The sequence below is a fragment of the Chaetomium globosum genome, genomic scaffold, assembly GCF_000143365.1.
Source record: "Chaetomium globosum CBS 148.51 scaffold_7 genomic scaffold, whole genome shotgun sequence".
In the NCBI taxonomy this organism is placed as follows: Eukaryota; Fungi; Ascomycota; class Sordariomycetes; order Sordariales; family Chaetomiaceae; genus Chaetomium; species Chaetomium globosum.
In genome coordinates this window covers 949,035-973,401 of record NT_165982.1, presented here as the reverse complement: position 1 = coordinate 973,401, position 24,367 = coordinate 949,035, and the positions used below count along the sequence as shown (strand labels likewise).

At 56.8% G+C, this 24,367-nt stretch overlaps 7 protein-coding genes across 7 annotated transcripts in view; 4 read left to right on the top strand and 3 right to left on the bottom strand.

Annotated features, from left to right (window-relative positions):
* The window catches only part of CHGG_09891 (uncharacterized protein), a gene marked incomplete at both ends in the record, with an annotated part of 4,462 nt that extends 487 nt beyond the window's left edge, over positions 1-3,975 (top strand). The window contains 5 exons of the mRNA XM_001227817.1: positions 905-1,127; positions 1,199-1,336; positions 1,503-2,622; positions 2,676-3,291; positions 3,754-3,975. Of these exons, the coding sequence (XP_001227818.1) occupies positions 905-1,127; positions 1,199-1,336; positions 1,503-2,622; positions 2,676-3,291; positions 3,754-3,975 (2,319 nt within the window). The remainder of the gene's footprint in view (positions 1-904; positions 1,128-1,198; positions 1,337-1,502; positions 2,623-2,675; positions 3,292-3,753) is intronic.
* An 815-nt stretch (positions 3,976-4,790) lies between these two features.
* Positions 4,791-7,426, bottom strand: CHGG_09890 (uncharacterized protein; the record flags this gene model as incomplete). The annotated part of the gene is made up of 5 exons (XM_001227816.1): positions 4,791-5,284; positions 5,783-6,219; positions 6,297-6,566; positions 6,620-7,026; positions 7,355-7,426. The coding sequence occupies 5 exons, from the start codon at positions 7,424-7,426 to the stop codon at positions 4,791-4,793; spliced, it is 1,680 nt and encodes a 559-aa protein (XP_001227817.1).
* A 266-nt stretch (positions 7,427-7,692) lies between these two features.
* CHGG_09889 (uncharacterized protein) lies at positions 7,693-9,432 on the top strand (the record flags this gene model as incomplete). The annotated part of the gene is made up of 1 exon (XM_001227815.1): positions 7,693-9,432. The coding sequence occupies one exon, from the start codon at positions 7,693-7,695 to the stop codon at positions 9,430-9,432; it is 1,740 nt and encodes a 579-aa protein (XP_001227816.1).
* Positions 9,433-9,828: 396 nt separating this feature from the next.
* Positions 9,829-13,950, bottom strand: CHGG_09888 (uncharacterized protein; the record flags this gene model as incomplete). The annotated part of the gene is made up of 4 exons (XM_001227814.1): positions 9,829-10,428; positions 10,558-11,622; positions 12,306-12,613; positions 12,666-13,950. 4 exons carry the CDS (start codon positions 13,948-13,950, stop codon positions 9,829-9,831), a joined length of 3,258 nt encoding a protein of 1,085 aa, XP_001227815.1.
* Positions 13,951-14,846: 896 nt separating this feature from the next.
* CHGG_09887 (uncharacterized protein) lies at positions 14,847-16,087 on the bottom strand (the record flags this gene model as incomplete). Its single annotated transcript, XM_001227813.1, has 2 exons — positions 14,847-14,975; positions 15,044-16,087. The coding sequence occupies 2 exons, from the start codon at positions 16,085-16,087 to the stop codon at positions 14,847-14,849; spliced, it is 1,173 nt and encodes a 390-aa protein (XP_001227814.1).
* Positions 16,088-16,630: 543 nt separating this feature from the next.
* Positions 16,631-20,319, top strand: CHGG_09886 (uncharacterized protein; the record flags this gene model as incomplete). The annotated part of the gene is made up of 9 exons (XM_001227812.1): positions 16,631-16,633; positions 16,723-16,764; positions 16,887-17,446; positions 17,698-18,038; positions 18,513-18,849; positions 18,926-18,933; positions 18,998-19,203; positions 19,278-19,403; positions 19,462-20,319. The coding sequence occupies 9 exons, from the start codon at positions 16,631-16,633 to the stop codon at positions 20,317-20,319; spliced, it is 2,481 nt and encodes an 826-aa protein (XP_001227813.1).
* Positions 20,320-21,101: 782 nt separating this feature from the next.
* Positions 21,102-23,582, top strand: CHGG_09885 (uncharacterized protein; the record flags this gene model as incomplete). Its single annotated transcript, XM_001227811.1, has 4 exons — positions 21,102-21,490; positions 21,549-22,632; positions 22,828-22,915; positions 22,972-23,582. 4 exons carry the CDS (start codon positions 21,102-21,104, stop codon positions 23,580-23,582), a joined length of 2,172 nt encoding a protein of 723 aa, XP_001227812.1.
* Between the last annotated feature and the right edge of the window lie 785 nt (positions 23,583-24,367).

Below are 24,367 nucleotides of genomic sequence, written 5' to 3'. Positions count from 1 at the left end.
TTCTTCTTCCCGACGGAGCACGGCCAAGCTGATGTGTTCATAGTGTGCGGTGTCTTCTGTTGACGTTGTTCTCGGGTTCGTATGGAGATATCCCCTTCCATGTGTCCAAGGTGCCGTCGAATTTATTATGGCTGAGCTGTTGGTGGGGTTGGGTCGGAGAATCCGGAGATGGCGAAGATTCATTTGGGATGTGTATCCGATGGGAGGGGGGAAGTGGGGGTGGTAGGACCATTGTACCGGGAAGATGATGAAGATTATGATGGTGCCGGACGGGTGAGGGATATGGGGTGGGGTGGAGAAGAGGGGAGGGGACCGGTGCCCGACCGGTGTATTTGTGGATTAGCAAGGTTTAAGGGGGGGTATCGTCGTGGTGGCCTGGTGAAGGGACTGAAGTCCAGGGGCAGAGAGGGGGCGGTGGGTTTGGGGGAGTCTGGGAAAGGGGAGGGTCGGAGAGGCGGAGGATATATAGCTACCTAGGTGCTTACCTGGGTAGGTATCTTTCACTTAGTCTAGCATGGTTTCTTTGACTCGCAGGAGACGTAGCGGTTGGAGCAACACCAGAGCAGGCTTTATTCTTTTCAGTCTTCGTTAATTCTGCTGGCAAAGAACATTCGGCGTGCTGGTGTGTCATGTGTGTTGCTGAATCCCTAAGCAAACAAGGAACTGCTGCTTCATGAGGAGTACGCATTGCTGGGTCTTGAACATTTTGCCCTCTCCTTGAACGGTTTACTGGGTCTGAACAAATCCAGCCTGTGCAGCAGCTTTGCACTAACCTTGTGTGCTTCCTGAAGTTCTTGTTAGAATTCGCGTGATGCGTTACCGTTTTTGTGGCCGCTGTTATTCCACCACACTGACATTTGCGAATAATTGCGGAGAGCAAAAGCAATCAATGCTCTTGAATCAGGATTCAGGACTCAGGAGACCGCAGAAGTCCGTTGGGGAATTCGTGCTCCACTGTTGCCAAGGATGGAAGGAGCCCAAGCGCAATCAATGCAGAGGTCCTGGGAATGTGGAGATCGGCGGCCACACCTTTGGTCGGAAACTATCCGATTTTTCGGGCTCCTTCCGACCATCGCAGACCGTCGAAACCGAGTCCGACGTGCCAGAGCATGTGCACCATAGGCCTGGTTTGTTGGGAACCAATTTCTGTTGAAGATCCCCGTTAGGAATTATTTCTGCGTTACACGTCGGGTTGCAGCCAATATTGGCATTCCCCCTTCGCCCAAGCGACAAACCTGGCTCGATTCCGACTTTGGCTTCGGCGCCATCCCGAAAATGGCTTCTGAACGCCGCAACGACCGCGGTGACCGCCAGCGTCGGAAGATTCCGTTGGCTTGTGAGCCCTGCCGTGAGCGCAAGTCCCGGTGTGACGGGGCGAAGCCGATATGCTCCACTTGCCAGCGGCGGTCACTCCCACTACATTCATGTGTTTACACCCTCGATAACGCCCGGACGGCAAGCAACGACGCGTGAGTATCACTAGTGTGTTCGGGGTTATGTAGTTGTGGGCATTCTGGGCTCCGCTAATACCCCGGTTGTCAGTTACATCAAGGTTCTGCACGACCGGATTCGGTTGTTAGAGAAAACATGTACCGACCACGGCGTCCCCATTCCACCCTTCGAGTCAGGAGACCCCGGAGATGGAGCTGTGCCGCCGAACCGTACTCCCGTGTCTCCACCTCTCCCCGGGCAGCAACAACGGAGTGAACCCGGCCTCCCGGTCCGGAGCCCGGCTCATGGCCTCCGGGAGCATGCTTCTTCCCCGGCACTGCGCCCTCCAATCCCGGTCACCTCTCCTGACCATGACCGGTTAGATGCAACCGAGTCAACAGCTAGCGTCACTGCTATGGGCACTGTTACCACTGAAGATGATGTGTGTGAGACGTTCAATGGCGCCAATGAGTTTTACGGTAGCTCTTCTGCCGCCAGTTTCATGAAAGAGGCGTACACATCGGTCAAACCACACCAGACGCGCTATCCAGGGACCAACGCGACGAGGGGTCAAGCCTACTCCATGAACTTTGCAAGGCCAGAGCCATTGTGTACCACCCAGTTCGCGCAAGCGGACAAGTTCGCCTTGCCGCCGCGGAATCTCGCCGACCACCTCCTGAACCGTTTCTGGGAAAGGATATATTGGCTACACCCCCTTTTTGACAAGGACACATTTATGCGGGCTTATGAAACATTATGGCAGCCCGCCCACCAGCAACCGGCCATGGCGGCACTACCCGGATTGGGACTCGGAAGCACACCAGGTGCAGATGCAGGGACCATCGTCTTCCACTGCGCTCTGAATACCATTTTTGCCCTTGGCGCCCAATTCTCCGACCTTAGTCTCAAAGACAAGGCCTCGGCAATCGAGACCTTCTTTAACAGAGCCAAGGCCTTTGTCGGTCTAGACTTCATCGATATGAACAATGTCGGTGTCGTTCAATCGCTGTTGCTGATGGCGCTGCTGCTTCAAAGCACGCCGTTTCCTAACCGATGCTGGAATGCCGTAGGCCTAGCGTGCCGTGTTGCTCAGGGCCTTGGTTTGCACACCGACTCTGACAAAACCAATCGGCCTCAGTTGGAAACTGAAATCAGACGGCGAACATGGCACGGCTGTGTGATTTTAGATATGTAAGCACTCGCTGTCTTGTTCCTGTGCACAGACGTATACTTATACCTCGCAGGATCGTCAGCATGACCTACGGACGACCTACCATGACGGCCCACCTGCCTGACCTTCCCGTGCCTTCAACTGCCGGATTTGCGGAATCACTAAGGCCTCCTCAACCGCAAGCTGGGGGCGGAGAGATCCCATCCAAGTTGTCCTATTACGTGGAGTACATTAAGCAATGTCGGATCCTGGGCGAGATCCTCTCCAATGTCTACCAACCCTCTGCCGGGGCACCAGCCAGTGGCCCACAGCCGTGGCCTGACCAAAAGCCGCACGGAATGGACGCCATACTAGAGCTAGACGCAAAGCTCTCGAGGTACGAGGCAGCCCTGCCTCCAATCATGTCTTGGATGTCTCCTTGTGATATTAGCAACCTCGATGAGGATCGCAGATCCGTCATCACTGCACAGAGAACGGTACTTCGGGGAAGGCAAGCACCACGACTTCCTCCCTTCTCCGGTCATACTAACATTCCCCAGCTTCCTCTACCTACGACTCATGCTCCACCGCCCGATTCTCACGCAACTTTGCGCAGAGGCTGGAGCGAACCCTTCAGCAGAGCCGAACTCGCCAACGCGGCCAGGGGCCGTATCAGCTGGTCAAGAATTGTTCACGTCATTCGCGGCGGGGTGTGCTAAGATATGTCTCGGAAGCGCGGTGGACCTCATCGAACTGATCCACAACACCTACCTCACAAAAGCCACGGGGGGGTGGTGGTGGGACGGGCTGTGTATGGCTCCGCACTCCTCTTGATGGATTTATCAAATGCTAACCCCAACTGCGTGTGACCAGACGCCTTCACCGCAGGCTTAGCCGTCATTGTGGGATACCTCTCACCTACACTACTGGCATCGCTTGACAAGCAACGCCTGGAACGCTCTTGGATGTTGTGCCAAAAAATATTGGCACACTTCACTTCCTTCAGTATCTCGGCCCAGAGGTCGCTGAGGGTCCTGCAGAAGGTGCATGCGGATGTCATGTCACGTTCAACGGGTAAGATTCTCATTTGACTCCGGCTTCCTCGATAACACATTCTGATTCCCGGTTCCATAATAGCTGTGTTGGACAAAGACCAAGAACTCCCTTTACAGCCTCCCACCCTGTCCGCCGCAACGGCGTATGGGGAAACTCCTGGCCCGGGACAACAAGCGGCCGCCATGCAGCCCGACGACGCGCCCCTGGATCTGGGCAACAATTTCCAATGGACGTCGCCTGCTGGCAACGCGGAAATGTTTGGGGCGGGATTGGTCTTTAACTGGGACCAGTCGCTCGACATGCTCTCGGGCGGCTTGGGGATGGATATTTATCAGTAGCTTTGTATGAATACCGGCGGGGGCACTCGCCTTGTATTTTGGATACCCTAATATAACATTCTACTTACTTTGAGGGGAAGAGCGAGAACATACGCAGAGGTCGGTGTATAAGGGGTGGGGGTGGTGCACTGGGTAGCGAGGGTGGTTTAAAGGGTGGTGACGGGAGTCAGGACTGGGGGCAGTAAGGGGGGTTGATTAGTTTGGTGGTGCGTGTGTGAAAAAGGAAGAAGACGCCCCGAGATGCCCAAGAAAAAAACAACAAAACAAAAAAAAGAAAACGGAAACAAAAACATACAACACCGGGGATTCGCTGGTCGTCACCGACCCAACTACTGATCCGGCCCTTGCGAGTTTAACTAGGGGAGAGCGGACGGGATCCCGTGTTTTCTGGCAGGTATGGTCGTATGTGATAGGGAAGTGTAGAGTGTGGGCTTTTATGGAAGGCTTGGTGTTGACGTATTCAACCAACAGGAGTGACCGTGCCCGCTGCGCGCGGGCACGCCAAAGGAGCCTGGAGGAACTTTCTAGTTGTTAAGCGTACTTTCTTTTTGGAAGTCTGTGATGTTACAGATTAAAGCTGCTTATCTCCACCTAAAGTTGCGGAGTCAACGATGTAATTGTATTTTTTTTCATTTCATGATGGTTATTTACGAATGCTGGGAAAGTAAGGACAGGGTGTCCATGAGATGGAATGTATCCAGATCGACGGGGCCGGTAAGGGACACACGTGCCGATGTGCCTGGCCAGGGAACCGTTTCATCGGGGTTAGCGAGTCGCCGGGGATAATCCTTGGATGCGTCAGCGTCCTTTGCGAGTCAGTGATGGCATGGTAAACGTGCATACGGTGTTAAACCACCATCACGCGGCATTGCGAGGGTAATTTTTACGGATTGGGGATCGTCTGTCTCCCATCCGTTGACTGCTACGCCTTCGAAGGCAAGTTTGTTCGGGAACAGTCGGGCGGTTATGGTGAACCATTTTCTCTCCCAATCTTCTTCCAGTGTTGTTGCTTTCGGTTCTGTGTTAAACATGGAGAGTATTACCGGTAACCCCGAGCTCTCTTCGTCTTCGGTGCTAAGGAGCTGCGGATAGAGGTCGTGGATGAAGGAGGGTTGGGTGAATGGGAGGAAGGTCCCGGCTTTGAAGTTTCCTGCGCTTGTGTAGCGGGAGCCGGTTGGCAGGATCTCGCATTGGGCCAAGTCGGATTGGTAGGTGACGATGAGGTCTCCGCCAGTCGCGCCTTGGTCTCGCTTGTTTGGTAGTGGGGGTATTGGGTAAACGATGGAGGCGGAAGAAGAAGCCATCGTGACTGCAATGGAATTATAAACAGTAACAAGAGTGACCGTGCCCGCTGCGCGCGGGCCCGCCAAAGGAAGCCTGGAGGAACGGGCCGGCGCAGGTAACCCATAGCGGCATCAGAACAGGAGTGACCGTGCCCGCTGCGCGCGGGCACGCCAAAGGAAGCCTGGAGGAACGGGCCGGCGCAGGTAACCCATAGCGGCATCAGAATATGGTTGGTCGATCAGTTTTAGGACGGTTGACGAATGTTGGGAAAGCAAGCAAAAGCAGTTCTTTGGTCAACCTCAAAAGCTAGTCATACAGCCGCGCCTTCTTTCTTCCCGCTGTGGATCTCTTGCTTCTGGCCGGTTCCGGAGAGCTTGGTTCCTTTCTTTTCTTTGTCGGGGTACTGCTGCTCGAGACGAGTTGAGCGTCCAATAGTTCCTCTGTGTCCGAACCATCGTTCGAGTCATCGCCATCTAGATCAACGGTTAGGTGAGCCGTGGGTCTGGAAGGCGGCGATACATACCTGAGGATGGACCTGTGGGCATCTGATCGGGATCGGCCGTGATCGAGTCTAGCTGTGCTCCAGGGCTGGATGGTGGTTCGGTCGCTTCGCGTTCTGCGGTTTCTGGGGCAATCGGCGAGGAAGATGGATTCTGAGGCGAGGAAGATGGATTCTGAGGCGAGGAAGATGGATTCTGAGGCGAGGAAGATGGATTCTGAGGCGAGGAAGTGGGATTTTGAGCACGGCCTAGTGAAGAGAACGGGTTTCTGCTTGCGACTGCTCCGGGGCCAGCCGATCGTGGTGTCGTTGGCAAGTTGCCGACAGGGTCCGATGATTTCGGCGTGGGCGTATTGTTGGTTGACGGGGAATTCTGCCGAATGAGTTCCCAATTGTCGGCGAGAATCACCAGAATTCGAACAGTAGGATCGACTTTCCGAGAGCCTTGGATCAGTCGCGGTCTAGGACCCCCAGGAGTCGGCCACTGCACGTGATCCACGACCCCTTAGGAAAGGGGTTTGCGGCGGTCCGCATCCACCCGGCCAGAGACTTCCAGGGTTGCTGGTCGACGGGGAAGAGAACGAGGACGTGGCATATGTGTATGCCCTCGCGAGGAGGGCGGTCGTTCTCTGGCTGCAAGTAAGACCCGAGTTTGGCGAACACCAAAGTCTTGACCAGCGGCTCCGGCCAGACTCCTTGCTTGATATGGAAGGTATCTAGCTCGACGGGGCCGGCAAAGGACACATGTGCTGAAGTGCTTGGCCAAGGAGCTGTCTGGTCGGGACCACCGAGCTGGCGGGGGATGACACTTGGAAGTGTTAGCAGCCAGGTTCTGCTTCAGTGCAAAGTAATAGCGCGTACGGAGTCAAGCCGTCATCGCGCGGCAGTGCCAGTGCCACCTGTACAGACTGCGATTCGTCTGTCTCCCACCCGCTGAATCCTACGCCTTGGAATGTGAGTTTGTTTGGGAAAAGTCGGGCGACGATGCTGAACCATTTCCCTTCCCAATCTTCTTCCAGGGTTGCTATTTTCGCTTCGGTGTTGAACATGGAGAGTATCACCGGAAGTCCCGAGCCGTCTTCGTCTTCGGTACTCAGGAGGCGCGGGTAGAGCTCTTCAATAAAAGCGGGTTGGATGAATGGTAGGAAGGTCCCGGTCTTGAAGTTTCCCGCGCTTGTGTAGCGGGAGCCGGTTGGCAGGATCTCGCATTGGCCCAAGTCCGAGTGGTAGGTGACGATGAGGTCTGTACCGGTAATGTCTTGATGTCGCTTACTTGGCACGGGGGTATCGGGTGAACGACAGTGGGATGAGGAGCAGACATGTCGGCAGCAATGGATTCACGGGTTGTCACACGGATCACCACGTGGACGCAACCATCATCAATCGTTTTTTAGAGATCAATGGCCACTCATCGGAAGATGGGAATTCACACGGCCGAGCCTAGGAGGCTATGAGACTCTGCCAATTGTCCTTGTCCTCCTCTTCCCTCTGTAAGTAGGGTTCCAACCCCGTGATATCTCTCTCTGAGCAGCGAGGGTGGCGCCGCATGCAACCGCACCTGGCCTAAGCCGAGTGATCTCTCCGGCCTAGACCGACCGATATCTTGCCACGTTCTGGGCCTTGACCCTCATGTGCTCGGACCTCTTGGTCTACCTTCCAACACGTCATCTTCTCATCGAAACCCTTCATGTATGAAAGACTCAGAATGTCAGATAGCTCCAGAACTTCTCTTTCTCTCTTTATGGACTTCTCGAGGCCATTGAGGATTATTCTTATTAATACATTTGGTTTTGCCGGTTCCCCCGGCAGCTGATTGTTCAAGCCCTGGAATACCAGCCCTTGTAACACGGGTAGTGTGATGGTAATTCACGGGTATTGTGAGAGGGATGGCATTCGGGGAGAGAAAGGCCCTGCGTGGTCGCCACTTCTATACCATGCTGCAGGATCTCCAAGATTCGCCTTTCCGCGGCATGGGATTGCCCAGCCGCGAGGAGATCGACGCGGTATTGAAGGTCCAGAAGAAAGATGACAGCAGCGTGACGGCGAAGATCCAGGGCAAGCAATCGAATCCGTCTTCTGCGCATGCCGGCGAGCCCCACGGAAGCCCACGGTGGCCCGTCCACAGAGGCGAAATATCGCCAGAAGGGGTCGGTCCGGGCGGACGGATGTGGCTCGAGCTCGGACGTTATGCAACATACGTCGATGTGGCCTTGGGCCTCACAAGGCACTGGACTCTGAACAAGCTCCAGTCGATGGCAGTCTTGCTACCAGCGGCGTTCCTCGACTGGAAAAACATGATCATGCTGGTTATCGACGAGATCAGCCAGGTGGGCGGTCTCACGCTCGCGGCGGTGGACAGCCGCCTGAAGCAGTACAGAGACGACCAGCATCGACCGTTCGGCGGGATCCCAATGGTCATGTTCTTTGGTGACTTCTTCCAGTTCGACCCCGTCCTGCAGACCAGCCTCCTCTTGCCAACGCCTAGGGACCCCGGTGGACAGAGACCGGACAGCTCGGCAAAGCACTTAGCAGCGCATAAGCTGTTCCTCCAGTTCGCGAACGTCGTCATCCTCCGCGAACAGGTCCGCGCGGCCGGCTGTGCAAGGCTGCGGGGCTTCCTCCGGCGCCTGCGCAGTGGGGAGCAGACAGAGCTGGACTTCCAGCGGCTGAGCCAACGCCTCTATACACCGTCGTGCAAGTACTCCTTCGTAGATGGCCTGAGAGCCATCACGCCTCTGAACCAAGACCGGTGGGACCTGAACATGGCGGCCGTCGTCCAGTGGGCTCGTGCCCACGGTAAGCACATCTCAGTCTTTGCGGCCAAGCACGATACTGAGTCGGGGAAGCGATTGAGTGCGGGGGACCTATGCCACGTGCTCCGCTACGGAGACGACTCGCAGCTGCCGACCCCCGGCCTGTTCTTCTACGCCCAAGGGATGCCGGTAGTGGTGACTCGGAACCAGTTTGTCGGGCTAAAGGTGGTCAACGGGGCACCTTTCAAGGCCGTCGACATCTTCCCCGACCTCGCAGCCGGCACCATCGCGCTCGCCAACGACGTGACTCTCCATCTCGGGCCACCCGTGGCCGTCCTCCTCGAGTCGGAGGATACCGCCGGTCTGGCCATTCCCGGGCTCCCGAACGGCACCATTTTAATCAAGAGCAAGACGGTCGCCATCCCGAGCCAAATGCGGGGCAAAGAAGGCAGATGGAGGGGCAAGCCAGGTTTCAGGTGGGTTACCCACCGAACGGGGCCTCTCTGCACGCCGGCCTTCGCCATGACAGATCAGAAGAGCCAAGGCAAGCAGTTCTCCAACGTCCTCGTCAACCTCAAAGGCGTCCACTCCAGCGGTACAGCGACTCGACCCAGCTTCATGAGCTTGTACGTGCAGCTGTCGAGGGCGCAGAGCTGGGACGGGCTGCATCTGTTTCGGAAACCGGCGCGTGGCGACTTTATCGAGCCCAAGAATGTGCTCGACAAAGACATGAGGGAGGCCATCCTCAAGCTGGAACGACGGGGCGAGGAGACCAGGCGGCGGTTCGAGCAAGACCACAGGTCCGAGCCGTGGTTTCAAGAATGGGAGGCCATGCCTGAATCTGGCCAGGGTACTGAAACCGATGACGTAGAGGACGCGGCGCTCTGGCGAGACCCTGGGGTTTCCGAGCTCAGATCGTAGCACAGCTCTCCAACGTTGCTCTGTTTTGGAGCTCTTTTCCAGCAGAATAAGCTGCTTCAATTAATATTTTTCTTCTCACCTTGTTGCTTGCCGTGTTGCCCTACAACCTACATCCTTTCGTGGTCGTCAGTGAAGCTGCCTAGGGCTGCGCCATCTCATTGGCTCTTATAAAGCGGGGCCAGCCCCACAGCCGACAGACCCCAACAGACCGTCCGTGCACCACCACTGCCAAGCCCAACTTCGAGACGCTCATCGTCAGAGGTAAGTTCCTCCGGGCAAAACAAGATGGCTCTCCTTCCACAATCGTTAGAATAATGACAGTAAAACTTCACAGTAAACAGGAAAAATGGCACGGCTTTTTTTATGGGGCGTTTGATGGGGCGTTTTATGGGGTTTTTATGGGGCGGAATTGGTCCGTGCTTGGAGCATGGTTTTTCTCGAAAAAGGAACCTTTCGGAAGTACTCGTTCCTCGCACGTTCCTCCAGGCAAAGGAACCTTTCGGAAGTACTCGTTCCTCGCACGTTCCTCCAGGCAAAAGGAACCTTTCGGAAGTACTCGTTCCTCGCACGTTCCTCCAGGCAAAAGGAACCTTTCGGAAGTACTCGTTCCTCGCACGTTCCTCCAGGCAAAAGGAACCTTCCGGAAGTACTCGTTCCTCGCACGTTCCTCCAGGCAAAAGGAACCTTTCGGAAGTACTCGTTCCTCGCACGTTCCTCCAGGCAAAAGGAACCTTCCGGAAGTACTCGTTCCTCGCACGTTCCTCCAGGCAAAAGGAACCTTCCGGAAGTACTCGTTCCTCGCACGTTCCTCCAGGCAAAAGGAAAGAAATTGGTCTGTGCGCTTAGAGCAAGCCATGGCATTTCCGACCTAAGGAACCTGGAGTTCCTCCAGGCACAGGAGTGACCGTGCCCGCTGCGCGCGGGCACGCCAAAGGAACCCTGGAGGAACTTGCCGGCTGCAGGTAGGCCCCATAGCGGAGTCAACGATGTAATTGTCTTTTTTTTTTTTTTTTTCCATTTCATGATGGTTATTGTCGAATGCTGGGAAAGTCAGGAAATGTGGTTTCTTCAGCCAGACTAGCGTCTAATCGTATAGTCGCGCCCTCTTTTTTTCCCGCTGTAGACCTCTTGCTTCTGATTGGCTCCGGAGAGGGTTATCACCCGTTTGGCGGGATCCCAATGGTCCTGTTCTTCGGGGACTTCTTCCAGTTCGACCCCGTCCTGCAGACCAGCCTCCTCTTGCCGGCGCCCAGGGACCGTGGCGGACAGAGACCGGAAAGCTTGGTGAAGCATCTCGAAGCGCACAGGCTGTTCCTCCAGTTCACAACCGTTGTCATCCTCCAGGAGCAGGTCCGCGCGGATGGTTGCCCAAGGCTTCGGGGCTTCCTCGGGCGCCTGCGCAACGGCGAGCAGACCGAGCTGGACTTCCAGCGGCCCAGTCAACGCCTTTATACACCGTAGTGCAAGGCGTCCTTCGTAGACGGTCTGAGAGCCATCACGCCCCTGAACCAAGACCGGTGGGACCTGAACATGGCAGCCGTCGTCCAGTGGGCCCGTGCCCACGGCAAACACATCTCCATCTTTGTAGCCAAGCATGACACCGAATCGGGGAAGCGGCTGCGCGTCGAAGAGCTGGGCGACGTGCTCCGCCGCGGAGACGACTCGCAGCTGCCAACCCCGGGCCTGTTCTTCTACGCGCAGGGGATGCCGGTCGTGGTGACTCGCAACCAGTTTATTGGGCTGAAGGTCGTCAACGGGGCACCTTCCAAGGCCGTCGACATCTTCCCCGACCTCGCTGCCAGCACCATTGCGCTCGCCAGCGACGTGACTCTCCACCTTGGACCGCCGGTGGCCGTCTTCCTCGAATTGGACGATAGCGCGGGCCTCGCTATTCCCGGGCTCCCTAACGGCACCATCTTGATCAAGAGCAAGACGGTCGCCATCCCGAGCCAAATGCGGGGCAAGGAAACCAGATGAAGGGGCAAGCCGGGTTTTCGGCGGGTTACCCATAGAACAGGACCTCTTTGTACGCCGGCCTTCGCCATGACAGATCAGAAGAGCCAGGGAAAACAATTCTCGGACGTCCTCGTCAACCTCAAAGGCGTCCACTTTGGCGGCACAGCGACTCGACCCAGCTTCATGAGCCTGTACGTGCAACTGTCGAGGGCGCAGAGCTGGGACGGGCTGCATCTGTTTCGGAAACCGGCGCGCAGTGACTTTATCGAACCCAAGAACGTGCTTGATAAAGACATGAAGGAGGCCATCCTCAAGCTGGAACGACAGGGCGAGAAAACCAGACGGCGGTTCGAGCAGGACCACAGGCACGAATTGTGGTTCCAGGAATGGGACGCCATGGCCGAATCAGTGCAGGCCACTGAAGCAGCTGACGAAGAAGCGGTTGCGTCGCTCTAGTAGTAATAGTCAACCCATAATAGGTGTCGACCCTGAACACCTCATTTTCACCACTTTTTGACAGAAATTTGATTTCCTCTATCCAAATTGTACATCTAACGGGACAGTATTTAACGTGAAATGTCTCGATATTATACAGTCACAGCCGTACGTCCCCTCCCTCTAGCCTCTCCCCATTTCACAGCCTTGCCAGGTTCCCACCTGTCAACTTTGATGCAGCTTAGGCACTATCCCCAATGCCCATGTCTTCCACGCGGGCAGTGCTGCTATCTGCAATGCAACAAACATGGCAATCCGAGAGTCTGGATTTCTCTTTATCCACGCGAACAACCCACCCGCTATGAGAACCGCAAAGTTCAGAAACCAGAGTCCAAGACGGTGCCGCTTCACGATGACCGGATCCGATTTGCCCTGGGCTTGTCAGCAGGGGTAGCACCTCGCAGTACCAAATGCTAGCTTACCGTGAATTCCCAGTCCTCCCACACCGGGAACAGACTCTCATACCAGCATCGTGCTTGACTCCACGGGTATGTCATGGCATTCCACGCCGTGCCTTTCGGCCCGCGAGTATACCAGTTGTTGCACCCAGTCCAGACCGTGTCCTTCAGAGAGCTCTGCAGGCGGTTCGTCCAATCCTCTTCGGCAGACCGCTTGAGGCAAGCCACAGCAGCATGACCTTCGAGGACAGGTTGGAGGACACGCAACGAGTAGTTGACCGCGTTTTCGATGGCCATGATGGCTGAGGTGTGTCCGGTAGCGGTGTTGGGGCCTGGGACGTGTCAGTAACTATAAGACAACGAAAATGGTCTGAAACTGCTTACCAAGAAGGAAGAACATATTCGGGAAGCCGCTAACAGCGGTGCAGTTGTAGGCCTCGGGCCCGCCGAACGATTCCCAATGCTCCTCGAGCGTTTCACCGCCCCGGCCAATAACCTCGACGCCCTTGAGGTATTGGCCAGTGGCAAAACCATTGGCCATGATGATAACATCGGCCTCGATGATCTCCCCACTCTGCATGCGTATCCCGTTGGCCAGGATCTCGGCCACCCCCTCGTTTGTCAGGGTGAGGTTCTCGGCGTGGAGAGACGCGAGGTAGTTGGTGTCAAAGATCCGCCGCTTGCATCCAATCTCGAAGTCCGGGATGAGAATATCGTGGTACTTCTCCGGCGCCGTCTCCCGCATATACTTTTCCACCTCCCTCCTCTTGTTCTTCCTAAATCTCGCCCCCGCCTCGGTCAACTTGAACCCCTTCCAGTCGATCTCCGCAAGAGCATAGACCAAAAACCGCTGCGCCGTCGCCAACCCGGGCACCAGCCCCAACAACACCCTCGCCGCCTTGGGCATGCGCTTATCAATCGGCGGATACACCCAATGCTTCGACCTCACCACCTGCGTCAGATGTCTCGTCTGCCCCACAATCGCCGGCACGATCTGCGCCGCCGTACACCCATTCCCAAACACCACCACCCTCTTCCCACTCAAATCCACCCCCTCCTTCCACCTCGCCGAGTGAAACACCTCCCCCCTAAACCTCTCCACCCCTTCCACACCCAACTTCCTCGGCCGTCCAAAATGCCCCGCCCCCGAAAACAAAAACCGACACTCATGCACAAACTCCCCCCCACCCTCTACCCCCCTCCCCCACAACCGCCAAACTCCCCTCTCCTCCACCCACGCACACCGATAGACCTCCACCCCAAACACCATCCGCTCCCGCACCCCATAGCTGTCCGCAACCCGCCCCAGGTAGGCCTGCAGCTCGCCCGCGGGGGGCAGCACGCGCGACCAGCGCGGGTTGGACGCGAAGGAGAACGAGTACAGCGCGCTGGGCACGTCGCAGGCTGCGCTCGGGTAGCGGTTAGTCGTCCAGGTGCCGCCGAGGGTGGGGTCGAGGGAGAAGAGGGTTAGGGAGTGGGGTTGGGAGGAGGAGGGGGTGGTGGTGGGGGGAGTTTTGTTGGGGGGGTTGTCGGGGCGGTTGGGGAGTGGGGTGGTGACGGGGGTGGTGCTGAGGAGGGCGTGCCAGCGCTCGAGGGTCGCGCCTAGGCAGATGCCTGAGAATCCCGTGCCGATGCACGCGAAGGTGCTGTAGCTTGGTGGGGGATCCATGTTGGTTGCTGGTGGTTTTGTTGGGGAGGCGAGGTTGGGGGGTTGGAGTTGGTGTTTACGTGGTGGACGGAAGTGAAACGCCCAGATAGGTGGTTAGGACTGAGGTGAAAAACGAGTATTGAGGTTGATATTGCGGGCCGCTGAACTCGGACGCAACCCGTACTCGGAGCTGAGGAGCAAGGATAAGGCAAGGGAATGGCCCTACTATGCTTGGGTTTACCAGGCAGTAGTTATCGCTGTGTTTGGACGACCCATAAATATAGATCAGATGTCAAACTGGGGTCAATATCAACGGGGTCTGTCGGAAGTTTTCCGCTACCTCGGCTGGCGACAAATGCGGGGGTTAGGGCGCTAAGATCGCCATCTGGGGCTGCTTTGGGAACGCCATGGGGCTCGCGGTGGGCCCAGTGGGTTGGTGTGGCAGCCGGAGCGATCCCGAAAGGGGTGGGGAGATTTGTTCCATTGCGGCTTTGAACTCTCAAGATGATGATAGTTGTACGGGCTTCATGAGATCAGGATCCATTTTAGGATATGTATTAGTAGATTGCATGATAGTTGCCCTTTCGGGTTAGGCCCGCCGGGCGGAATAAATTGTGTGTGTGTGTGTGTGTGTGTGTGATGATGATAGCTAGCCAGAATCTGGCATAAACTCGCCGAGGTTAAGGGTCTAGTCAACATCAAGAATACCATGTGAAATGTGCTCGAAGTTGAGAGAACCAACTTCACGGAGGGGTGAATCGAGGCAACACGCCGAATATACGGGGAGGGTGTGGGAAAGGGTCACAGGTAATGGAACATGAAAAAAAGATCCAGACTGGTCGAGAAGATAAAGGTCGAGTTATATTGACAAGTTTACATAGTTATATATCAAGTCAATAAGATCACCATAGATCAACTTAGCGACTCCTATTAACGACTTGAACCCCTCCTGTCTCGTCAATATGCTGCCGTCCTTTGAACTCGACGGCTAGGTGAGCCGTGTGGTTTGCCATGACAGTGTGCATGAACCACTCAGGAGCGGCCCTCTGTGATCAAAGTTAGTAGACGTAGGTAGATACCTATCCATTTAAGGCCAAGGCCCGAAGCAACTTACCAGCATGGCGACATATCTCATGATCCCGGGAAGATAAATCACACTCCCGTACCCGCTATACAGCGCATTGACTATAGCCTCGCTCACCGTCTCGACATGCAAGATCGGTGCAAAGAACTGCGGCTGCGACGGGTTCCCGCTCAGCAACGGCGTCCGGATAAAGTTGAACACTCCATTCGTCAGCCTCACCCTCGGCGCGTTGTACCGAGACCGCAACTCGTTCGCTAAACCCTCGTGCAACGCCTGTATCCCGGCTTTGCTGGCCGAGTAGTCCACGATATCCGGGGACGGCATGAGCGCGCTAGTCGAGCACACGTTGACGATATGGCCGTGGTTGTTCTTGACCATCTCCGGGAGAAACTCCTTTATCAACAAAAACGGTGCCGTCAAGTTCGTCTTCATCGTAACCTCCACATCGGCATACGACCCCTCAATAATCCCAAACCCGCGTACCAGCCCTGCATTGTTGACCAGCACCGTCGGATGGCCGACCTCAGCGCGCACGCGCTCGCACACGGCGCGGATCGCATCCGGCTTGGACAGGTCCGCCTGGTAGTAGTGCAGGTTGCGCCCCAGCGCGCCGGCGGGCGGCTTCCACGAGAGCGGCGCAAAGTCAATAACCACAATCCGCGTGCGCGGGTTGCGCGCCAGCAAGTCGCGGACGATCTGGGCGCCGAGCCCGCCGCTGCCACCCGTGACCACGACGACCTCGCGCTCCCAGTGGGCCCACTCGCCGGGCCGGGAGGCGGTCCAGTTGTTGGCGGCCCATTTGTTGAGGAGGCTGTTGGCCGACAGCAGCAGGCCGGCAGCGCCGAGGTAGAGGGACGCGCGGCCCAGCCAGGTCAGGCGCAGGTAGGCGAGCCGGATGTCGTAGCGCCCGGCGTACCAGAGCGCGCGCCGGAGATAGGCGATGGAGGAGGGCTTGCGCAGCCAGGCGATTACTGCCGCGGTGGGCAGCGCGAGCCACTCGTTGAGCAGGGTGTTGCGGATGATGCGGGCGACTGTGTCGATGTGGAAACCCCCATGTTCGCGCGAGGTGGCCATGTTGTGTTGCGTGTTGCGCGGTATGTACCCGTGTAAGTGGTTCTGGAGGCCGACCGGGTTCAGGGGTCAGGGGTAAGTAAGTGCCACGGCAGTTGTTGGATGTGAAGTGAGGTGAAGGTTCTTCGGCTTCTTGATGCGCCGTCGGCGTGGTTTTAAACCGGCAGTGGTACTTTTTTACTATCAGGTGTCGGAGCAAGGTGAGCGGTTTCTTGCAGTTGGCATCACTAGCGTGTCCGATTTGAGCTAACGAGGTCCTTTTCAGCAGCCAAACTCGGATCCTGTCGGTTCCTGGAGCGGCTTGGCAAGGCTTCCTGGGCAAGGACGGTGCAACCCAAGACCGAAAAGGGGTCGGAACCAAGCCGTGGCAGGAGCTTTGGGGCATAATGGATCAACCGTGGAGGTTCTGTTGGGAGCATCCCAGGAGCTGAAGGACCGTAAAAGGCAAGTCCCCCGCAGCTGTTCACCATCAATCCCACTAGTTCATGTACAACCGTCGTTGCGTTCAGCCAACGGGAGTTTGCAGGAGGAACGCCCAGCGTAGCAATGGTGAGCTTCACATGCATATCAGCAAATCATTCAGCTGTGATGATAAGCCAATGACGATCCGAAGCACTTATGGCTGACCATTACAACAGACATCGCCAACCAAAGCATCAGGGCTCTCCCTCGCGGGAGGAGTAAGCCTGGTTTTCAAACTGGTGTTTTACGGTACGGCTCTCACTCCATCTCCCCATGCTCACTCAGATCCTCACTCAGATCACCCGTCTAACATGGAATCTACCCTGCAGCACCACCCAAGCTCCTCTTCATCCTCCTCCGCTGCTACGCCCTAGCCGCCCGTCGCGGCATCTCCCTCCAACACTGGGAAACTTGCGCCTTCTTCCGCTTCGCTCTCCTGTACCTCACCCCGCAGCAAATCCAATTCCTCACCCCATCCACCCAGCAAAACTACACCACCTGGCTCACCACCCGCCAATCCCGCGCCGCCGCCCAACTCACCAAAACCCCCACCACCACCACCACCACCACCACCACCAACCCCAAAACCGCCGAAGCCGCCTTCCTCGCCTCGCGCCTCCACCTCGACACGGAACCCCTCCCCGACGGCGCCTCCTCCCTCCTCTGGATCGGCGACCGCCACCGAGCCACCAAATTCGTCTACTTCCTGCACGGCGGCGGCTACATCGCGCCCGGCCGCCGCGGGCACATGGAGTGGTGCGCCCGCGCCTACCTGCTCGCGTCGCCCGCCGTTGCGGCCCGTGGTGGTGGTGAGGAGGAGGAGGTTGCGGTCGCCGTGCTGCAGTACTCGCTCGCGCCGGCGGCCAAGTATCCGACCCAGCTGCGGCAGGCCGTGGATGGGTTGGTGCATTTGTTGGGGTCGTCGTCGGGGCGGGTGAGGCCGGGGGGGTTGGTGGTGGGGGGCGATTCGGCGGGGGGGAATTTGACGGCGCAGGTGTTGAGTCATTTGTTGAGGCCGCGTCCGGGGGTGGGGAAGGTGGTGTTTGGAGGAGCCATTGGCCCGGGGCGTTTTTGGTCTCGCCGTGGTTGAGTGCGTCGGTGGAGTGGGCGAGTATGCGGAGGAATAGTAGCATTGATATGTTGTCGACGAGGGCTATGGAGGCGATTGTGGTGGATGTTTTGGAAGGGGTGGAGGAGTATAAGGTCGAGGTGAGGGAGAAGAAGGGGTGGGTGGCGCCTATGGATTTGGAGGATGTTGAGGGGTGGTTTAGGGGGCTGGACCGTGTGACTAAGGCGGTGTATGTTACGGCGGGTGAGCAGGAGATTTTGCTGGATGAGGGGGTTGCCTTCGCGGATGCGGTGCGAAGAGGGAACCCGGGGATTGCTGTGAAGTTGGAAGTGACGAAGCATGAGGCACACGACTGGATCTTGTTTGAAGGCGAGAAGGCACTCGATGGCGATGCAACGCAGAGGATGCGGGCTTGGTTTAGGGGTCTGTTTTGGCCATGATTGATAACGGCCATCTTTACACAAAATCCCCTCTCACAGTTACAGTCTACAAGCCCGTTGGCCGTTTAGTGGCCAATGAATTCTTACAGTTCAAGTACAGAACTTACTATCGTGATCACCGAATTAGCAGGGCAGTGCCGCCATTCTAGGATCCGTGTAGCTCGACAGTCCGGGCACTTAGTCGCAGCTTACGTGGTGTGCCTCCGAGACCCCTTGAGGTCGCCATCCGATTCGTTTAAAGCGCTTCCTGCGTAACATGAGGATTGGGCTCGAGCCCTCTGGATGCCTCAGCCACCGGTGAGATCTTCCCTCTTCACACCATCTTTTCGGAGTCCTGCACCATGTGACAGGTTGACAGCCAAGACAGTGGAATGGGGTGCGAGCCTTGCGGTAGATAATAGTAGCACACATCCACGCGTAATCTAGCCTCTGGAGGGTTACCTGGGATTTTCCATAGCTCCCCCAGCCTCTCCCAACTCACCCTTCGCGGTCTCGATCAAAATGACTCTGTTCTCTTCCCTAACATCTTGTTTTCGGCGTATCATTAAGCGAAATGCGCCATTCTCTCCGCTACATGCATCCCTGATTGCCATCTGCGGCGAGGACGATGTTGCCGTTCCTGGCCATGTGTCGTATGATGACTGGGCAAGGCCGTACAACTGCGACGAATCCGTGGCGGTCGCGCCGGTGGCCATCACTCGGCCCGCCAACGCACCAGAAGTTGCCGAGATTGTCAAATATGCTAAAGCAAATGACTACAAGATTCAGGCGAAATCTGGCGGGCATTCATATGCGTAAGTAGACCATGCACCTCGGCTACCATCCTGCAGAACACCAACCTTCTCGGCTCTAGATGCTGACACGGCGTAGGAACTTTGGTAAGATTCACCCCCCCCGGTCGATTTAGGAGGGAGGCCTCGCAACTCTAACGGCTACAATCAGGTCTCGGTGGTCCAGGCGCCAGAAACGTCATAGTAGTAGACCTTACCCTACTTCGCTCCGTACATGTCGACAAGACTACGTGGAATGCCCACCTCGGTTCGGGCTGTCTCCTCGGGGATGTCACGACCCAGCTGCACGAGCTGGGAGGACGTGCCTTTGCCCATGGAGTCTGCCCTGGCGTAGGCATCGGCGGCCATGCCACAATTGTAAGACCCTCTAACCTCGCTGGAGACGCAGCTCTTCAATCGAGATTCGAGACTAACGACGATGGTCGGAAAAGGGGGGATTGGGCCCCATGTCCCGGATGTGGGGATCGTGTCTCGACCATGTCATCGAGGTAGAGGCCGTTACGGCAGATGGGACTATCTGTCGCGCCAACGAAAAGGAGAACGCAGACCTTTTTTGGGTAGGTCTCTAACGGTGGAACACGCGTGGGGATTCAGAATGTTCTGACGTTTGTCCAGGGTATCCGAGGTGCTGGAGCTAGCCTGGCAATTGTGACCGAGTTCGTCGTACGTACACATCCGGAACCGGCTACTATTGTCCAGTACTCGTATACTTTTGCCTTTGGCGAGCACAACATGGCGCACGTCTTCAAGGCATGGCTGGACCTTGCCTACGACCCTGACCTGGATCGTCGGCTAGGTACCCTCTTCATTATCACCGGGCTCGGAACCGTTATTGAGGCTATTTACTACGGCACTACAGAAGAATACGAGAAGAGCGGCATCTCTAAACGCCTGCCACAGCCGTCAGCTACGACCATTGTTCTCGAGGGGTGGCTGGGCCATCTGGTACAAGTCGCCGCCACGGAGGGCCTCAAGGCGAGCAATCTCTCGATGCCTTTCTATGGCAAGAGCCTGGGCTTTCGCCAACAGGACAGAATCACCGACGAGGCGGTGGACAAGATGTTCCAGTTCATCTCCGATGCGCCGAAGGGCCACCCAGAGGCATACTTCATCATCTTCTCGGCCCAAGGCGGCGCCACCAATGACATGCCCTCGGATGCGACGGCCTACGCCCACCGTGACAAGATCATGTTCTACGAGAGCTACGCCATTAACATCCCCTCGATCAACGCGGATAACAGAGCATTTATCTCAGGGTTCCATAGCCTCATGATGGAGTCGTTATCTACGCCGACGCTGGTCTCGACCACGTATCCCGGGTATGTTGACCTCGATCTAGGGACCGGAGCTGTTTCCGGTCCCGCGTATTGGGGTGACAACTATCCTGCGCTGCGGCTCACGAAGTCCAAATGGGATCCGAGCGAGCTCTTCTACAATGCGCAGACTGTTCGTCCCGTCGATCCGGATGTTTAGTGTTGTGAAGATCAACTTGCGATCCTGTGTGATGGACCAGGGCAGTTTCATATCGGGTGCTAGCGCAGCGTCTTTTACGTACAGCTGTATTTTTGGAGAGTCTGAACTTGCAGATAAAAGACCAAGGTTCTTGATAACGGTCGGGCGGTGTAGAGCGGCGCTCTGAAGATATTGTGAAGCTGGTGATGTGGGTATTGACATTTTGTTCTGCATCAATACAATTAGTTACAGGGAATGACAGCCACTAAAATGACCCTCCATATCTAGCAGTTCAGCCACTAACTAGTTGCTACGCAATTCGCAACTTGCGTGGGGAGTAGTCAACCTCCTTTCCTCACCTGAACGCAAATCTTCGGAATCATCCCGCCTCGATACCCGAACCTTCGCCCCTGGCCCTTGCGCTCAGTCCCCAACTGAGCTTCAGCGCCTTGTTTTCACATGGAGATTGGCAGTGGGGAAGCTTCCAAACCTCGGGTCTCCCTGTCACCCCGCATTGTTTCTTTATCCCCTGACGCTTGATCCCTGAAGTTAACTTAACCCGTCAGGGGTTAGCCAAAAGATCAACCGAAAGTGTTACGAAAAAAGCTGGGGTTCAGGTCACGTCGCGTTACATTCCGGGTAGCGCTCCGTCGACCTGGGAACTCATCGACATCACCTATTTCGATTATCCTTCCGCCGTCCGTGCGACCCAGGGAGTTCGCTCTCCACTTGAGGCTTCTCTTTTCTCACAAAACACCAGAGCATCACCACTACGCCTCCACAAGACCAAGAGCACTCAAAAAATGGCTACTACAACCGAGACCGCGCCTCTCTCGGCACCGGTGCATGTTGAGCTTCCCGACGCGCTGGACATCTTCAACGAGACCCAATGGAAAGTTTTGATGGCCCTCATGGACGCCGTCATCCCGGCCATTCGCATCCAGGAGTCGGGAGAAAACACCAAAGGCCAAGACACATCGATCATTCATCTCCCTAGCAGTGAGTACTCAGACGCAGCCGTCCAGCTACGAAACGCCGCTAGTCCTGGCAACCCTACGCCAGAAACGCTCGAGGCGTACCTCGCCGAGCGGCCCTCAGATAACCCAGCCTTCGCCCAGGTCCTCAAATGCGTCCTCTCCAACGTCCCGCCCAACAAGCAACGCGAGCTCCGCATCCTCCTCTCCATCTTGAAGTAAGCCGCCCCCTCTTCCCACCCTTCCTCCCAAACACCCAACTAACCTCCTTCCCAGCACCCGCCCAGGCAGTCTAATCCTGACCTCGCACGCCACGCCCTTCCCCTCCCTCCCCCTCCAAGACCGCATGAAAATCCTCCAAAACTGGTCCACCTCCTCCCTCTGGTCCCTCCGCACGCTCTTCAAATCCATGAGCACGCTCGCCAAACTCGCCCACATCCGCAGCAGCACCGCCTTCCCCCTCCTCACCGGCTTCCCCGCCGTCCCCTCCGGCTGGACCGCCGGCACGACCTCCTACCCCTACGAATTCTTGCAATTCCACCCCACCACCTCCACCACCAACCCCCCCAACCAACCCCTCGAAATCACCACCGACGTCGCCATCCTCGGCAGCGGCTGCGGCGCCGGCGTGGTGGCCAACCGCCTCGCGCGCGAATTCGGCCCCTCGCTGCAGGTCCTCGTGCTCGAGAAGGGGCGGCACCTCGACGCGCGCCACTTCCCACTGTCGCAGGCCGGCGGGCTGGCCAGTCTGTTTGAGGCCGGCGGGGTGGTGGAGTCGGACGACGGGTCGGTGACGGTGACGGCGGGGAGTTGTTTTGGTGGCGGGGGGACGGTCAATTGGAGTGCCAGTTTGATGCCGCAAGGGTTTGTGCGGGAGGAGTGGGTGCGGGAGAGGGGGTTGGGGTTTTTTGGCGGGGAGGAGTTTCAGGGGTGTTTGGATGGCGTGTGGGAGAAGATGGGGTGTAGCGGGGAGAGGGTCAGGCCGAATCATGCGAATAGGGTGTTGGTGGAGGGGGCGGAGAGGTTGGGATATCAGGCGAAGGTGGTGCCGCAGAATGTGGGGGGAACGGAGCATTATTGTGGGTATTGTACGTTGGGGTGCTGGAAGGGCGAGAAGAAGGGGCCGGTGAATGGGTGGTTTCCGGAGGCGGCGAAGCAGGGGGTCAAGTTTGTGGAGGGGATGCAGGTCGAGCGGGTGATCTTTGAGGAGGGGAAGAAGGGGAAGGTGGCTAAGGGGGTTAAGGGAGTGTGGACGTCGAGGGAGGGCGAGAAGGTCCAGGTTGTGGTCAAGGCGAAGAAGGTGGTTGTTAGCTGTGGAACGCTTTGGAGCCCCGTGGTTCTGATGAACAGTGGGATTAAGGTGAGTAGAGTGTTCTCGAACAGCCGCGTAGCTTGCAAGATACTAACGGCAAACAGAACCCCCAAATTGGCAAGAACCTGTACCTGCACCCTACCAACTTTGTCTCCGGCGTCCTTTGACGAGGATGTTCAGCCGTGGGAGGGTAGGTGCCCTGGACTGTTGCTCATAACTAAACTCAACCGCTAACTCTTCCAGGATGGTTCCCTCACCTCCGTCGTCGGCTCCTTTGAGAACCTCGACTCCAAAGGCCACGGCGTGAAGCTTGAAGCCATGTCCCATGATGGTATGTTCCGCACTTTATCCCATCAGCCCCCTAACTCTAACCCTCCCTTCACCCAGCCCTCTTCTGCCTCCCCTTCCTCCCTTGGGCCTCCGGACTCGAATACAAGCTGCTCTCAGCCAAATACCGCCACCTCAACACCTTCATCGCCATCTGCCGCGACCGCGACACGGGCAGCATCTACCGCGACCCCACCACCGGCCGCCCCCGCATCACCTACACGCCCTCCGACTTCGACCGCGCCCACAACATGCGCGGCGTGCTGGAGCTCTGCCGCATCCTCTACGGCCACAGTGCCAGGGAGATCCACCCGTCCATCGCCGACTTCGCTCCCTTCATCCGCAAGGAGGGTGCGGACGCGGAGGCGGAGAAGAAGGAGTTTGAGGCCTGGCTGGCCAAGCTCAAGGCGCACGGCAATAAGCCGCCAGTGTCGCCGTTTGCGTCGGCGCATCAGATGGGCACGTGTCGGATGAGTGCGAAGCCGAAGGAGGGCGTGGTGGATTCGAGGGGGCGGGTTTGGGGTACACAGGGGCTGTATGTGGCTGATGCGAGCGTGTTTCCTAGTGCGAGTGGGGTGAATCCCATGGTGACGACGATGGCGATTGCGGATTGGATTGGGAAGGGGGTGTGTGAGGATTTGAGGGGTGAGGGCTTTGCTGCGAGGTTGTGATTGTGATGTATGGAGGGGCTACGGCGCGTGGACGGGGCATGTACGACTAGGTGTGATGAAACTGAGACTAGTGCAATGTTTTCTTACATACTATAATAGGAGGAGATATTCAATAACTAACTATCAACTAGGTACTAACTCTCCGCAAGTAGGCACGCGGACACTGATAGTCATGCCACCACCCAACAACCCAACCCCTTGCCCCCTTTTCCACTTCCCCCCTTGTCCTTCTCTTCCCCAAACATCCCCCCATCAAAACATATGCACCCTAGTCGACGAGTGAAACATGGCCGGCAGGAAGCTCTTGTTGTCGTTGATGTTTTCAACTGCAGTCCGTAAGGCCTTTGGCGTCCGCTTCAACACCGCGGTTGCAAGTGTCTTGTCTAGGTGATCCGCACGCATCTCGAACAACTTCTCCGCCACAGCAAGCACGGTGTACTCCCCGAGTGCTTTCGCGGCTATCTTCCCCTGTTCAAGGACCCTGCCAACAAGGCTGTCACTCCCCTCATCCTCCGACTCATCACCACTCCCATCCTCCTTCGCACCCTCACCCTCCCCCCCCCATCTTCGAGATCAAAGTAGGCTTGAGACACTGCCAGTGGTCGGTGTAAGCTCAGCTTCTCCAGATTATCTGGCAATTTTTACTGCCACCATGCGACTTGATACTTGAAGGCGACATTCTGGCTCTGGAAATACTACTCCAGCAAATGAGTCTTATGATTAGCGCTTTGATGTTTATTGTTTCCTTCTTTCTATTGTCTCTTTTTTCTTTCTTTGCCCCCCCT